Consider the following 17,969-nt stretch of genomic DNA (forward strand, 5'->3'; position numbering starts at 1 on the left):
TAAATTATATGCACTTAATAAATATTTCACTAGAGACTGCTACTCTCTTAATAATAAAATACTGGTATAAGTTATTATGATGTAGCAATTACTTCTAGTAATACAGATGATATGGGAAATAAAGATTATTTAATAGTACAGATTTTTAATTGTACAATTATTCATTTTGGGGTATGAATTTAAATAGCGTAGTACTGTGATTATAATTCTAATTTTTTTTTGTTTTTCCTTCAATTAGGAGAAGATATCATGTCTCGCAGTATGGTATCCTTGTCCTCAGTTTCTCGAGGGCGAAAGAAGACGGATCTCATGCCGACCCCGCCTAGGGATCGCAGTACAACCCCACACACTTTATCACGAGGTAATCAGAGTATGCGTGCTGTCAGTATGACGCGGCTTGACCAGTTGGCTCAGCCACGTCGACGCTACCTTGAGGTTTCCACAGACAGCACCATAGGCAGTGCCCCCACCAAAGGTCCATGTACTGCATCTCCAAGTATGAGCAAAAGCATGTGTAACCTGCCCAACTCTGTCCTGTCAACCCGACCCATCAAAAAATTAACAGGTACTCCTGCTAGTAGAGGGGGTGATGGAATGTCCCGTAGCATGCTTCATTTAGCTTCCTCCCCCATTAAAAACATTCCACCATCTGTTTCTGTGTCCCCACATTCCCGGTCTGCTCCCACCCGAACTCCCGGTCTTTATCCCTCTCATAGCATGATGCATTTGGCTTTTACACCTCGCCCAACTCGAACTTCCCGCCTTAGGGCAGATGCGCTTGCAACTGCTCAGAGAGACGGACGAGCTACATCTATGTTGATGCTGAACCGAACTGAGGTGTTTTCTTATTCAAGACCGGTGCTCTCAGGTATGCTTTGCATGGCAGCTGTTATTGGTTTTGTGTTGTGCTGATTATACCAAAAATTGTATGGGAATAATTTGATTCTTCCATATTTGTTTATGCATGTTTGCCTGTTTTTTTTTTTTTTTTTTTTTTTGTTTAAATCTCCTACAGATTTAGCAAGTTGTCATGTATGTTCCTTTTGTGGAGGGAGGGAGGGATGGGGTAGTTTTCTAATATCATACATGCATGTGCATGCACTTCTAAAAGAATGCTAATTGAACAAATGATAATAAAAATGCATTTCTTTTATAATGTATGATTTTACATAAATTAAACTATGCATGACAAGCTGCTAATTACCAGTATGACAGCACATTAGGCTGACATCTTGTATTTTGTGTATTTTTAAAATTGTTTGATTATGAAGTTAACAATACAAAAGGTGGAAATAATATCGTAATATCATTTTACGTATTGCTAACTTTGTAAGTACTTCCGAAGTTAGAAATACATAAAATGGAAGTAATATAATCACCTGTATCTTAGGGAATGGGAAGAAGTTTGTATTATCCTTGGCCCTCGTTAAAACAAGCCTTAAAAAGTGACAAATTGCACGTTATTAATCAGGTTATGTTGCTTGGTTTCCAGTATAATAAGTTTTAAGCATTTGTTTCATCAGAAATGTCAGTACATTTATTCACAAACATTGGCAATGCAACGAGAAATATGTGTCAGTGAATTTATGTCACAAAAATAGGCAAGTAAAAATTGTTTTTTGGGGAAATTTTGTGAAGAACAAAAAGCAAAAGCTGAGAAACAAAAAAAAAAAAAAACCAAGAAACAAAAATCACTGAGCTGGGAAATCACAGAAAAAATCACTGTGATAATTAGTCTTTTAATATGATTAATTATTACAAAGCTGGTTTTCAGATATTACAGGATCTTTACAAAAAGCAACTATGGTTTTAAGTGTTAATTTGTTCTTAAGCAAACCAATTCTTCTGATTGAACTTATAGTATTGTACTTAGAAAATGGTGGGGGGATGAAGAGAAATGAAATAGCTATAATTAGTTATAAACAAAATAGGTAGCTTTTATGCAAATATAACACAATTTTTGTAGAGGATTCAACATCAGAAAAGTTCTGATTATGCTAGCCTTAAGGTTAGTAAAAAATTTGGATTAATATCTGTATTAACTTTCTTATGCTATAAGAGGACCTGGGTATCTGAATATATGTCAGCAAAGCACTTTAAGAAACCCTGTGTATCTGAAAATCTTCATGAAATTGAAGAAACACCCTTTGTTCTGTTAAATGCACAGAATGTCATGCAATTAGTAAAAAAAAATCAGACAAAACATTCTCATGGTAATAACAATTACATGGTTGTATTGATTACCACTTTATCTTTGATGGTAAAGTATATATCTTCCCACAGAATTTCTGAAGTGATTTTTTCCCTTTGTAAAATTTGGTAACTGCATCTTGTTGAATTGCTGTTCAGGAAGATTTTGGCACAATAGTTCTGGTTGCCATGTTTTCTGCACCTTGGTAACTGCACTTATTTTTTGTGGAGGATTTCTGAATGTTCACATCATCTACAGTAATTCATATACCATTCAAAAGTTGAGTAGAAATTGAAGCAGTTGAGTAGAAATTGAAGCTTTTGAGAAACTAATGTAGCCACTGTTTGATTATTTGTGAACAAAGAAAATTTGTTCTTTGTTTATAGAGGGATAATAGATGTCAGAGTGTCCTCTTTAAAATGTTTTTACTTAAAAAAAACTATAAAGTTTACTCATTTTTGGTTAGACATACAGAAGTGGATACTAAATATATATTAAAAAATGAGTAATTAAAATTATTAAAAGAGAGTAGTTTCAAACTGTTGCATGTTGGGGGGGGGTAAATTTGCAGAAAATTTTTTTTTTGCAGAAGGGACAAAAAGTAATCATTTATAGTACAGTTTTTAAACCTGCTTTAATTTTATTTCTTGTTCTAGACTGAATGTTCAGTAAGAAATAAAGGAATTAAGCAAAGATTAAATCTTTAGCAGTGAGTTTTAAGAAAAATAAAAATGGAACTTACTTATGGAAGTAGTGGCATTATTATATTAGAAATGAGAAAATAAGAAAAAAGTCTTAGGGTAAACAACGTTTGTAAGTTAAATGAGGCAAATTTAAGGTAGTATTGCCATATGGGAAGGATGGGAGAAGGGAGGTTAGCTAAACAGATATTTGAACTAATCTTGAATAGTAATAGGCTGAGAGGCAGACCAAGAAGTTTGATTGACAGTGTCAAACAGATGAGGAAATAGGGCTTGTGCACTCTTGTTACAGCTAAAAGTCCAACAGGAAATAGGATAGCATGGGATGAAAATAACGAATGGAAGTCAGATAGTTTAGAAATACAAATTTTTTTACTATCAGTAACTTTCAAAACCTGGGTGTAACAAATTTGGATGATGGCATATTACCTTGGGTAAAGCTTTGTTGATGCATTCATTGTTATTTCTTTTATCGTTATTAGATTTTGTACTTACATTACAAAAATTATAAAATGGTCGTATTGCAAGTCATTGGCAAACATGGAATTTTTTTATTTTTTTTGCTTGAATATCATCCATTATATCAGGGTTACTCAAGGGTGATATTTCCTCCAAGGGGGAAAAAAGTTTTTTTTTTTTTTGGGGGGGGGGGACAAAAATAATGGGATTACAATTGTTTGTGGCCCTCCAAAGTTAAACCCCACCCGATGACATCTTATTCCTTAATATTTAATTTCTCTCATTGGGTTTTCTTTTCCCTTGAGAGAACTGGTTTATAGCATATAGGTTTATTATATTAGGAGTGAGTGAGAAATTTTGATAAAAGGAAGATAGTGACTTTATTTAATTCAACCACCTTAGCTTTTCATAGGCATCAATAGGCCTAAGTGCTTCCAGAGGTGATGTCTCCGCAATCCTTGTCATTTGCGCCTTTCCGACAGCTGCGACCTTGGCAGCGGCGTGGTTTATATATTTATTTATTCTTTTGTTTCATTGATCAATATATGAGGCATGGATGAGATGAGGAAATATTTCTGTCTATTGTTTCTACTTCCTAAGCGACAATTAGCATTGATTTATCGTTTCCTTGTTGAAGTTGTTTATTTTTGATCCACAATGCTTTTGTGAGTGACATGGGCTATGAGAGTTAAATAAAATTAGTTTATAATTTAGTAATAGCAGTTTATAATAGTTTATAAATAGTTTATTCATTCCATCTCAATCGTCAAGTGCTGAAAAGAAAATGTTGACAGCATCTGGATGAATATCCAGCTTATGGTTTTATTGAAAGCCCATTTGAATCAAGACATCCTATTTGTCTTATGTGTGTAATAGTTCTTTTTCAGATGAGGCTATGAAACCATCAAGACTTTTAGATCACTTAAAAAGGAAACATCCTGATCAAGTTGGTAAACATATAGAATATTTTAAAAATTTAAAACAGAATTTTGAGCAATGTAACACTGTTACTTCCTTATTTAAGAAGAATGCACAAACAAATGATGATGGAATGATTGCATCTTATAAAATTGCAGAAATCATTTCAAAAAGTGGTAGTGCTCATACAGTTGCTGAGACTGTTATACGACCCGCATTAGAGACTGTAATTTCAACAGTGATGCAAAAAACCCTTTCAGTATTTTAAAAGCATTGCCATTGAGCAATGATTCAATTCGAAGTTGAATCAATGAGAAGGTGTCAGTTAACATTGAAGAGCAGCTAATAGACAAACGAAAAATTAGAAAATTTTCTATTCAGATTGATGAATACACAGTTACTGACAATAAGTCCCTTCTAATGGCATACATTCATTATTTCGATGATGATTGTATATTGCAAGAATAGATGTTGTTTGTAAAATCTATAGAAACTAACTGTACTAGAGCATCCATTTTTGCTGCTGTAAAAACATGGTTTTATGAAAAACAAGTATCATTGGAAAATTTGGTATCCTGTGCCACTGATGCTGCTACCTCCATGGTTGTAAGACATAAAGGTTTTATAGCCCACCTAAAGGGAGTATGCCTCGAAGTTAGCATTAGTAGAGGCATGTGATGCAAGAAAGCAAGCTTATATAGCATCAGCCAAAAAAAAAAAAAAAAAACCCCTTCCCATTTCGCCCATCCATTCACTCCAAATGCTTGTCTAGTTCTGCCTTGAACTTATTTAAGTTTTCAACCTCCACTATGACAGATGGAAGTTTGTTCCAACTTTCAACCACCCACTGGCTAAAGGCAAATTTCTGCACATCTATTCTACAACCGTCTTTCCTCAATTTGAATTTATGTCCCATCAGGTGAGTAATCTGAGCAAGAGGAAGAATTACATCAGGATTGAACTTTCTCAAACCATTCAAAACTTGCTCAAACCAATGTTAAACTTCAGTTGACACCTTTCAGCCCATCTGCTCAACTTTTCTAGATCCTGTTGCAGTAGTATACTATTACTGTCATTAATAATGCTGCCAACCTTCGTATCGTCTGGAAACTTAGACATTAACCTTGCTATACCTTCATCAATATCATTGATAAATACAGAAAACAACACTAGGCCCAACACCGAACCCTGGAGAGCTCCACTAATAACATAAGTCCACGAAGAGCAGTATCCATTGATTACTACTCTCTGTCTTCTCTCACTCAACCCTCCTTTTATCCATTATAGCAACTCTCCCTTAATGCCATTCTGCTCCAATTTGCACAGTAGTCTTCCATGTGCAACAGTTCTTGCAAATACACTGCATTGTGCACTGACAACATCTGGTTGCAAAAAAAGATTAGCCCAGTTCTTTACCCATCTCTCAGTATAGTTTTTAAAACCATCAATAAAATAGTCACATAGCAAATATCATCGCATTTTCAGAAAATTTATTTCGTGTTGATAATGAAGAACAGTATGTAAGTCTTCTTTTACATACAGAAGTGAGACAGTTTTCTAAAGGAAACTAACAAGATTTATAAACCTTTTTGATATGATAATTAGTTTTTTAGAAAGCAAAGGAGAAGCAAAGGAGATCAGCAAGCACAAAAACAACATATACTATATGGCTTGGATTTTTCGTAAACTTAATGAAGTATCACTTCAACTTCAAGGGAAATTAATTACAATGATAGACAAAAAACGCATGTTAAAAGCCTTCACCGAAAAACTAGAAATATTTGAAAGCAATTAAATGAGAAAACAATTTCATGGTATGCAAGAGTTAGTTGGAATGAATGAATCTCCCACTGAGAATGATCTTAAGAATTATTCAGATCATTCCCATTCTTTAAAAGGTGAAATGAAAAATAGATTTTCAGATTTATTTTCTTTTGAAGCAAAGCCTTGGATGTTAATCCAATTGGACGCGCTGCCAGGTCTGCTAATGAAGAAATTCAAAAAGAACTCGTTGAATTAAAATGTAAAGAAGAATGCAAATATAAATTCAAAAAAGGTGAAATGGCTGAGTTGTGGGGATAAAAAAGAACTAAACTTCTTTATCCAACAATGTGGTCTGAAATAGCTAAAGTACTTTGTTTTCTAATGTCTTATATGGTTGAAAGTAGTTTTAGTTAATAAATAAAATGTTAATAAAGGAAAGAAACAGATTTGATATATGTTCAAGAGGAGATGAGATATCAGAATTAAATTTACTAACATCATACCGAACATTGAACTTTTAGCTAAGAAGCATCGGGCTCAGAGAATAAAAATAGTAAGTATAAAGTATTTTCTTGTTTAAAATTTCATGGGGGCGATTAGGGAAAAAATTGTCTAAAAAAGCTTTTAAGGGGGTGATAATTAAAAAAAGGTTGAGAAACACTGCATTATATGAACAGATTGAATTTAAGTTTGATGAATGAATTTTTTTTGATTGAATTTAACTTGTGAATTTAAGTACAGATGTAATCCTGCACTTAAATCACAAAGGAATGAAAGTAACACACGCACGAATAGACAAGCATACAAAGAAAGTAATAAATGTAAAAATGCAAACTCTCCTGGAATTGGTTAGTTGTTTGTGGGGGAGCTTTTGGTACATTGACTAACTTAGTCATATGTTCCAGTTTATGTGCTATGCCTGCTTATATGGCATTTTATCATGTATTATGTCTGTGCAAGTGCGATGTTGTATTATTTTTATGATGCGATGGTTGCTATGAACAGAATATGATTACTATTATTTTATTCAATGAAGAAAGTGGAGCCTATAACAGATGGTCAAAAAGAGGGGTATATAATCTTTAAATAATTAACATAATTTCTATATTGAAATCATCCCCTATGGGTTCACTGGCTTCTGGCCCAAATGGGTTCACTGGCTTCATGTTTGTGCAGGCTGAAAAACTGATCATAACTAAAATCCCCACATTCATAAAGTCACAACATAAAGTTTGTTCCCTCAACAGCATAGATAAGCTCTTAAAACATTACATGGTGTTTTATCTGTGGTGTTCAGGAATTTTGCTGTTTTGGACAGAGAGAATTATTCTATTGTATAAAGTGTTTTTAACATTACATCTTGAGTACTGTATACAGATTTGGAATTCTGTTTTGGGTTGGATGAAAGTCTGCTGGAAAAGGTGCAATGAAGAACAACATGGTTAGTTATTGATCCTGTTTAAAGTGCATTCCCATATAGAGACTTCAGTTTTGTAGGTTGAGAGTCTTGAAACCAGATATCTGTATGACGACTTGGTTGACATATTTAAGACTTTGAAAGGTTTTGTAAATTAACAATGGAGGATATCTTTATTCTTACATGGCTAGCACAAGCTAGAGGATATACCTTTTAAATTAAAGAAATATAGTTGTAGACTGACTACAAGAAACTTCTCTTACTGTCTAATCTTGTAGATCTAAAGTGCTCATAAATTTAAGGAAGGGTTGGACAGATACCTGAATGGAACCAGGTACTTCTTAAGGCTGATGCTGAATAATCCTGATTTGCCAATATAGGTTTGCCTCTTTTAATACTGATAATAATACTAACTCACTGCTGGGGGAGAGGTTTAGAGAACCTTGTTCTAAAGGGCAACTAACAATGGAATTTTCAACTAACAATGGAATTTAATGGAATTTGAACCCAGACTTTTCCAAATAAATGAAACATGGCGAGCACACTATACTGTGCAGTAGGACTGCCAATGATCTGTAGATTCTCTGCTCCCAGAAACATGATTCTCTTAGTATATTTATGGACATGTAAAATATATGTATATATAATCGTAATATGCAGTAAGGTAGGTAAACATCTGTTTGAATTTACGGAACACACACGCACACACACACACACACACACACACACACACACACACACACACACACACACACACACACACACAACACACACACAACACACACACACACACAAACTATTTTGAATAACTGCTGATGTAAATATGTATAAGTTATTTGAAAAATAGTGTATATTCTATTTTTTTTTAATTCTTTGAGAATAATTTTAACCTAGAAAAAATACTATGAGTGTTATAATAAAGGAGAGGATTGAAATTGTAAAGTGCCATGGAAAATATGAAAATGCTGCAAAAGTTGCATATCAGTTCAAGAATTTTTTTTTTTTTGGGCTTAAACCACGTATAATAAAGACCATAAAGCAGTTGAAGAAGTTTGAAGTAGGAAAAGTGTATAATTTACCAAATGTCTTTTTTTCAGATGAGGTCTCCATACTCGACCAAAGTATTCCAAATGCGGTCTTACAACTTCCCTATACAGTCGGATTATCACTTACCTATCTGTACAGGACAATGTTCAATAATTCGTCAATAGGATGCCATGGGCGTTCCTGGCTGCCTGTTTACACTGTTCAGAAAACTTCATATCTGCCTGTATCATAACTCCCAGATCCCTTTCTTTCTCTACTGTTTTTAATTCAACTCCACCAAGTGTATAAGTTATTTTGGGTTTGCTATTCCCCAAGTATAAGACCTTGCATTTCCTGCATTAAAACAAGCTGTCACTTTTCTGATCAGTCTTGAAGCCATTTCAAGTCATCCTAAAAGAGTGCTTCTTGCCGCTGATCATTAATGACTCTCCCTGTCTTTACATTGTCTGCAAATTTTGACACTCCTCCCTTTATCCTTTCGTTGATATCGTTTATGAAAATCAGAGACAACTGATCCAAGGACTGATCCTTAAAATACTACACTTGTGATGTTCACCTATCTGAAGAATAACCATTAATCATATGCCTGTCCTGTAGCCATCCTGCAATCCAGCTTTGAATCTTTCCAGTAATAATATATTTTTTCTTATACAGTAATCTCTCATGAGGAACTGAGTCCAATGCATTGATAAAATCCGCGCCTCCATAGCCAGGTGGGAAGGAGCAGCAGTGCGTAGCACATGCTTCTTGATTAGACCGGGGTTCGAGCCCGTCACCACCAAATACGGAGGATGCGGAAAGGTCAGGGAATGACCACCGCATATTCCCGGAACAATATGGCCGTAGTTGCTAATGCTCCTAAAAAACCAGATAACAAACAAACAATAACAATTGATAAAATCTAAATAAACTATGTCAAAATTGTTCCCTACATCCAGCTCATAAGTAACTGTGTCAAAATAGCCTACCAGGTTGGTTAAACATGATCTTCACTTAACAAAACCATGTTGTGTCCTTCGGGATGCCATTTCTATCTACATGACCCTGTGCACTGGTCAGACTAACCAGTCTGTAGCTACTGACTTTACTCTTAGAACTGCCTTTATATATTGGTGGTGCATTGGTAGTTCTCCAATCCAAAGGAATATCTCCTGACTCCACTGATGCCTTCACAAATAACCTCAGTGGTTCAATGTACTCTCCAGGTATATGCGTCAATTACAGGAGCCTTACTTGCCTATAGGTTTGAAAATTTTTCTATTAAGCAATCATCTGTAATTTTGGAATTATTAATTTCATTTGGCTCAGCATGACTTGGCACAGCCTATACTCACATGGTCTTTTGAGACTGATGATGTGAAGTACCTATTCAGTTCATCTGAAGTGCCATCCAGGTTATCTAAGACTTTCCCACATTCAGCACACAAGGGTCCGGTCTGGAAAAACTCCTTGCCCTCATCCTTTTTTTCTCTTAGCCAATACTTTCTCATACTCAGTCTTGGTCTTCCTAACCTTATGTGGTATTCTTACAGATCAATTTATAGTTGTTGTTGTTGGCTTCAGTACTTTTCTTGCTCTGTAACTTTCCCATGCTGTCTTTTTCTGTTCTATTAGACTGCCAACTCCGTATTCATTCATCTCTGAATCCTCCTCATGCATATATTTTCTTAATGGTACGTATGCACTCATGGCTTCTGTGATTATTCCTTTAAAGGTGTTCCATAATTCTAATGTATTCATTCCCTCTCTGCAATCTTCCCAATTAATAGAAGCCAGGTGAGCCTTAAACTGTCATAGCCCTCTTTTCTGAAATTAAAAACCATGCCTTTAACTACTGCAACAAACAACTGCATGGTCACCTCTGCAAATGGTTCCTGTTCTGTAAGCTCTAATTCTGATTTATGAATAATATTGAAGTCTAGAATGTTCTAGTATTTCCTTTAACATGATGGCACACATAATAATCATCTAGTTTAATTAAAAATTTTATTCACCATGGTGAGTTTCCCTTCCACTTATTCCAATCAATTAGAGGCAGATTGATGTTACTCATAAGCACTTGCCCACTCCATCTACTTGTAGAGACTCTCATCATAATCTTCACAGTCCTCTGGTCTGTAGATTACTCCCATACATTCATTATACATTTGGTTCCAGCTAATTCACATCATACAGTTTCTGTGCTGGCAGGCGTAACTTCTGACTCAGCAAAATCTCTTTTTGCACTCAGCCTGCTTTTGATAAGAAGCATGACCCCACCACCCTTTCTATTTTCCCTATCCTTCCTTAAATACATTATACATCCTAAATTTCAGGGTGGCATTAAGCTTCTGTTAGCCCTATTATGGCAGTTTTAGTTGTCCTAACCAGGAATTCAAATTCACCCATTTTATTGACAACACTCTTCACATGTATGTGAATACCATGAAGAAGAAGAAGGTGAATCAGATTGTAGCCTTGTGCATTCGGTGTTGGAAAGTCTTATGTAATACAGCTGCTGTTGCAGACAAATTGAATAGATACTTTGCATCTGTCTTTACTGATGAACATCCTTCAGGCTGAGAAGAGTCTGTGCAGGTGAGGCTGAATCATATGATATCGAAAAAATGGTCAGAAGTATTAGAAGAACCTTTCAAACATAAATGCAAGTAAGGCTCCTGGAGTTGATGGTATATATACAGTAATTTCGAGGGAGGCTACCAGGGAATGTATTGAACCATTAAGGTTAATTATGAGGGCATCTTTGGAATCACAGGAGATACCTTTGGATTGGAGAAATACCACTGTATTGCCAGTACATAAAGACAGTTCTAAGTGTGAAGTAGGTAACTACAGACCAGTTGGTCTGACTTCAGTGATAGCGAAAACTTAGAGTCAATGATTAAGAGTGCAATCCAAAGACTTAAATAGATATGGCATTTTGAAGAACACACAACATGATTTAACACAACATGAAGGGAAAATTTAACTAACTTGGTAGGCTATCTTGACACAGTTACTCTTGAATTGGAGGAAGGGAACAATTTCGACATAGTTTATTTGGATTTTTAGCAAAGCTTTTGACTCAGTCCCTCATGAGAAGTTACTGTATAAGTTGGAGCGTGTTAAGTTTACTGAAAAGATTGTAAGGTGGGTGGCTGCAGGGCAGAAGGGAGAAGGTTGTGATTAATAGATATTCTTCAGATTGGTGTAACATCAGGAATAGGGTCAGTTATTGGACTGCTATTGTTTCTGATTTTAATAAACAACACCAACAAAGGGTTGAAGGCATGATGTCAAAATTTGCAGATGATGTAAACATTGGTAGCACTGTTAATGATCAATGCCAAGCAGCACTCCTATAGGATTGACTTGAAGACACTTCAAAAATGGTCAGAAAAGTGGCAGCTATGTTTTAATGAAGGAAAATGCAAGGTGTTACACTTGGGGAATAGTATCCCCAAGATAAGTTATATACTTGGTGGGGTTGAATTAAAAACAGTAGAAGAAGAAAGAGATCTGGGAGTTATGATACGAGCAGATATGAAGTTTTCTGAACAGTGTAAACAGTCAGCCAGGAAAATCCATGGTGTCCTATTGATGGTTTATCAAACATTATCCTCTAGATATAGGGAGTTTTTAATCCCACTGTATAAGGCAATTGTAAGACCACATTTGGACTTGCAGGTTAAATTCAAGCATGAAGACCTCATTGGAAAAAGACTTTTAGTTTTTTGAAAGGGTCCAAGGATGGACAATTTGCTTGGTGAGATCGGCAAAAAGGCAGACTGTACAAGGAAAGACTCCGATTTGGTGGGCTGTAGGCTTGGCAACCAGGTACCTTGGGGTGACCTGATTGAGGTTGATAAGGCTCTGAGAGGGGTTAGTAAAATGAATGAAGGTGGAAATTTCATTGGTATAAAGAAATTCCAGAACTAGGAGCCATAAATTGAAAATTACAGGAGAAGAGGTTTAGACTAGATTGTTGGAAGTTTTCTTTTTGCCAGCAAGTTCATTGATTTCTGGGTAAAGTTGCTTATATAAATAGTTGAGTGATAGTTTGAATAAATTCAAAGGTCAGCTTGATATACCTATGTGAGGAGAGAAGCACATAATTTTTATTTTCTTATCTACTTAATTTTTCTTCTTTGGTCAGTGCAGCAAAAAGCCTTTAGTTTCCTTGCACTATATGGCGAATACTATTACTGCAGACACAGTTACGACTAAGTATGCTATAGTTTACTAACCAGACACCACTTAAAGTTATTTAGTTTTGTTTCTCTAGCTTTCTTTCCGCTCATTTGAAATGCTGTCCCCTCCTCCTCCCAGAATGTCGAATGTTGCAGCAACAAACAAGAATTCTTGAAATATGCATAGGCATTACTTTGACCATTATCATGGTATCCTCAGTGATACAGCAGAAACCTTTGCACAATCTTTTTGAAATCAAGACTATCTCTACAAAATAATGTGGGTGACCCACATTATTTTGTCATGTCTGGGCAGAATTGCAGACACGTATGCATTTTGACCTAACTCGTGGAATTTTTTCAGCATGGTCCTGTATTTAACCACCAATTACATCCGATTACATTTGTTTAACATCGTTAGTCTCCACATAAATAATAATGCTCTCTTAATCCCCCCCTCCCCACAATCTGATAATCTGTTGTTAGCATGATCAATTGTGTGTCTAGAAAACACACCCCAGTTGTGGACTATCTATGTTTATTACAAAAAATAAACATTGATTACCTGTTTCCCTGACATTAGAATCTTCCAGTAAAACTAAATCTCCTTCAACCAGGGAATATGCGCTTGACTATTCTTTTTTTTTTTTTTTGAATCTTGTAACAACCATTATTTAAGTAAAATTTGAACTTAAAAAGATTATAAAACTTAAATGAACAAAGTATTACAGAAATTGAACTGTTATCAAAACCTTATCCAGTAGAAAATTAAGTTGTTGAAGTAACACAGAATTTAACTTATAAATACTAAATTTTAGAAAAGTTTTTAGTAAATTTTTTAGAAAAATTAACAATTAAATTTACAAAATATTTTTGAAATTAATTCCACCAAATTACTGAAATAAGATTTTAAAAATTACAGAAATTAAATTTAAATCAAAATTTTATCTACCAGGAACTTAATTTTAATTCCCTTTAGTTAAGCTGCTGGAGCCAACTCAAAATGTCTGCACTCTAATATATATTATATTATATATCTAAATAAAGTGTGTGTATGCCATATGATTATACAGCTGTATATAAATATGCACACATATCTGTACAACTGTATAATATAACTGTATCTCTTGATATCGACTACATTTTCATTATCTTCCATCTTTGAGAAGTCGCTCCCTAATGCTGACAAATGTTTTTAAAATCGATGAAATCATCATGGGTCGTTTCAGTTATTTTATACGGGTTCCCTTGTTTCTTTGCTGCATGTTATGTAACATACTGCAAGGAATATAAATTGGTCCTGATTTTAATGCTTTCTTTACAGATTTTTCCATTGTGAAATTCACGTTATCCACTTCATTTTGTGTATGACCTGTAATTAGGAACTTGTGAGTGATGAATTTAATACTCATGTAAATACAGCATGCATGTACATGGTAATAGTGAATTTATTCTTCTGTTGTCCACTGCAGCTGTCTGAGTCCAAGGTAATTTCAAGATCAGTACTGTTCATGGATCTGGCGGTCTCTACTAAACATCTGTAAATGTAAGTGTCTATTTCTATGGTTCCCGGTTACCTTTACCCTCATGCCAGAAGAAACACTGCACTTTATCGCTTTTAAGTTCTGAAATCATAATGTTATAGCAGTTTAATTTAGATTTGTAATAGAATAAGAAAATATACCTCTATCACCCAGTCACAGTTAAAAGTGTCGTTTTACCAGCGTAACAAATACAGTCTTGTCTGTTACATTTGAACCTTCCTTCTTGTAATGCATGCTTGATGACATTAATTCACTGGGCTAACTGTTGGGAAACTTCATAAATACGTATGTGCAAGAGGAATATAAAAAATTTGACTAACAAGAGACACAGTCATCGCAGGGTAAAACTATTGGAATGAAATCAGCATACACCAAGAAAATACAAGTTTTGGATTAAAAAAAATTGAATATCCTGGAACTGATTAAAACAAATCATATCCCTAAAAGCTGCAAACTGTTTCATGTTTCGGCATTTACATCTTAAACATTATTTTGATTAATAAGAGAATTATTGTAGTTTTTTAAATTAAAATTACATTTTTTGTTACATTGTTCATTTCAAAATATATTTCCATTAATTTCTAAACTAAGCAATTTCAAAACGTTAATTTTTTTGTATCTTTCCTATATTAAAAGTGTCACAACTAAAAATCATAATCAAATAAGTAAGAAATAAGTGAGAAATAAGAATAATATTCATAACATCGGTTAGAAAGTTTTATTGGGCTTTATCAAGCTGATAATTTTTTCTAATCTATTATTAATGCCCACAATTGAGATGAAACCTTATCTGATTTCTTTGTTTTCGCTTTTTTGAAAAACTGCGTTATATATATATAATGCAATTATTTTATATATATATATATATAGTTATTATAGTAAAAGTATAATTATGTACTATTATTAATACTGAATATGTGTATAAACATAACAGTATACTGCGGGCCATTAGGCCAAAATAACTTATAACGTCTATGATAGCTTGTAAAGGTCTACAATGCCATACCCTGGAATTAAACATATAATTAGTAATAATATATAAATATATAATGCAATAATGATTATGTAGCTAATTATTGATAAACAGATACTTTGAAAGAGACTTTTTCAAGGCCTGCAGTATACCGTTATGTTTATGCACATATTTAGTATCTATAATAGTACATATTATACTTTTACTATATTTTACTATAAAAAAGTAGGAGACCGGCAGAATTACTCAACAAGTACAGTTCACTGTTGAAAAAAAGCTGTGAATTAGGGTTGAATTTGAAAGTGTCTGCAATTCTGCCCAGATATGATAGGAGGGAGTATATGATGAGAACCTTGTTGATCAATTCGGCCCTGGAAAGATTGTGCAAGGCTCAAGGGGTAGAATTTTTTTCAGCCTAGCCTGTACTTGTTAACAGGAGAGACTGCTTCTACAGGGATGGGATACACTTAAATAGAAAGGGTGCAAGAATATTTGCTGATGCTATCAAGGCTGTGTTAGGTGGGTTGGAAAACTGCTAGCTTGGGGGTGGGGGTACAAGGACTAATAGATTAACAGTATCCACTGGCAGAGGTGAAAGTGATTCTTGCACTGCTTATATTGGAATAAGCAGCAGCCTTGGAAAACAAGATGCAGGGTATTTCAGAGACTTCTGGGAGTCATTGCGGTACAAGTAAACACATGGGTTGTGTTAGGGTAGCTAAGAATAGGAACAGATGCATGTATACTTGCCTGTATACCAATGCTAGGAGTTTGGTAAATAAATTTGATGAATTTGAGGTATTGCTCAGAATATCAAAGGCAGATATTGTTGGGATAGCAGAGACGTGGTGTCACACAGATATAAGGAATGCAGAACTGGAATTTGGGGTGTACAATGTGTACAGGAAGGATAGACAAGATAGGAAGGGAGGAGGGGTTATACTATTAGTTAAGAAACACAAAATCCAAGGAAGTGAAGCCAGTCGACATCGCTGGACAGTGCAGTGTCGAGTCAGTTTGTTGTGACAAGCATTGGGAAATCAAAATTGAGAGGAGGAGTGTGTTATAGGCCTAATGACTCTGATGAGTATAATAAGGAACTGAACAGGGAAATAGAGTGGGCCAGTAAATCAAAGAGTCTTATAATGGGGGATTTTAATTCCCCAGATATTGACTGGAATTTGTGGGTTGGTCACTCACACACTAGCAAGGCTTTCGTGGATTGTCCAAGGTTTAGGCCTAAATGGATGTCAGATGAACTAATGAGACATGTGGCAGAGAAGAAAAATGCATGGGATACATAAATTAATGGGTGACATGGAAGCCTACGATAGATATAAGCTGGTCTGTAACCAAGTCACAAAGGAGATTAGGCAGGCAGATTATGAGAAATCCTTGGTAAAGGATGCAAAGAAAAACAACTTCTTTACCTATGTTCTTTACCTATGTAAACTCTTGAAGGAAAGGGATGAATCAGATTGGTCCACTGGATATTGATGGTTCAACTGTTGATGATCCTGCTCAGGTGGCTAACAAACTAAATGAGTATTGTTCATCTACATTCATCCATGAGGAGTTATTCAGGGATAGGAATTCCAGAGGTGAGTTAAACTCTGGCAGTGAGCTGGATGATTTTGTAATAACTGAGAGGAAAGTGGAAGAGAGATTGTTGAAGATAAATATAAAAAAGGCACCCGGGGTGGACGGGATCTATCCAGTTATATTAAAGGAGGCAGCAAAGAAAGTAAGCAAACCCTTAGCCATAATTATGAAAGCTTCTTTGGACTCAGGTGTGGTACCTGTGTACTGGAGATGTGCAAATGTGACTACAATTCACAAAGTAGGATCAAAGGGCAACACAAGTAATTATAGACCTGTTAGTTTAACTTCTGTTCCAGGAAAATTAATGGAGGCACTGGTTAAAGGAGCACCGCAGGATCATCTAGACCAGGGGTCGGCAAACTTTTTTTGGAAAGGGCCAGATCGTAAAATTTTTAGGCTTGGCGAGCCAGGTAGCAACCTCGAAGATATTTAAATGGGTAATTCTACTCATAGAGCAACAAAAAAAAAAACAGGTTCAAAATCTTTTTATTAGGAAGTGATATTTTACATAATATTTATACACATGCTGACACTTACAAAAAAAATGAATAAAATATTTCCATTTATTAATAAACATATTATAGAACTGGTTAAATTTTGTACTAATGCAATGAATGTAATTGTTTTTTCCGAGATAATATTTCATCATACTGGAGTTTGAAGTTAGTACTTCCTATCATTAAAGTTGTTTGCAAATGGTCATCCGTTAATAATGATCTGTATTGCGATTTTACCTATTTCACTTTCGAAAATGTCTTTTCACATTGGTAAGTACTCCCAAATACAGATATTAATTCCTGTGCATATGATTTTAATTGACTGTATTTATCTTCCTAAAGATATTTATAGAATTGGGTTAGATCCATTTCCTTAAACCTAACCTTTAGCATATCATAATTTTGCAGATCAATCACTTCCAATTGAATGTCTGATGGAAGCTCCTCAATTGTACAGCCAAATGGATTTTGAAATATGGAAATGTCTTTTGCACTTGAATCAAGATCCGAAAAACGCTGTTGTAACTGTAGTTTAAGTTCATAAAATATATCCGCCGCAAATTTTTTTTGGGAATGGGGATTTCGCTAATATTTGAAATTTTTTACATCATGGAAAATGGTCAAACTTGGTTAATATGATTTGTGTTTCAAACAATGCAAATTTTTGACGATATGACTTTACGATAG

At 34.8% G+C, this 17,969-nt stretch overlaps 1 protein-coding gene across 6 annotated transcripts in view; it reads left to right on the forward strand.

Moving 5' to 3' along the window:
- Positions 1-17,969, forward strand: part of LOC150081387 (uncharacterized) — a 325,542-nt gene that overhangs the window by 180,064 nt on the left and 127,509 nt on the right. For 4 of the 6 annotated variants that reach the window (XM_090379754.1, XM_090379755.1, XM_090379757.1 and 1 more), the window contains one exon: positions 239-868. In XM_090379754.1, coding sequence (XP_090235880.1) covers positions 239-868 — 630 coding nt within the window. The remainder of the gene's footprint in view (positions 1-238; positions 869-17,969) is intronic. The other 2 variants (XM_090379758.1, XM_090379759.1) reach the window with 2 other exon arrangements.

The sequence above is a fragment of the Mastigoproctus giganteus genome, chromosome 8, assembly GCF_048544385.1.
Source record: "Mastigoproctus giganteus isolate SK-2022 chromosome 8, ASM4854438v1, whole genome shotgun sequence".
NCBI lineage: Eukaryota > Metazoa > Arthropoda > Arachnida > Uropygi > Thelyphonidae > Mastigoproctus > Mastigoproctus giganteus.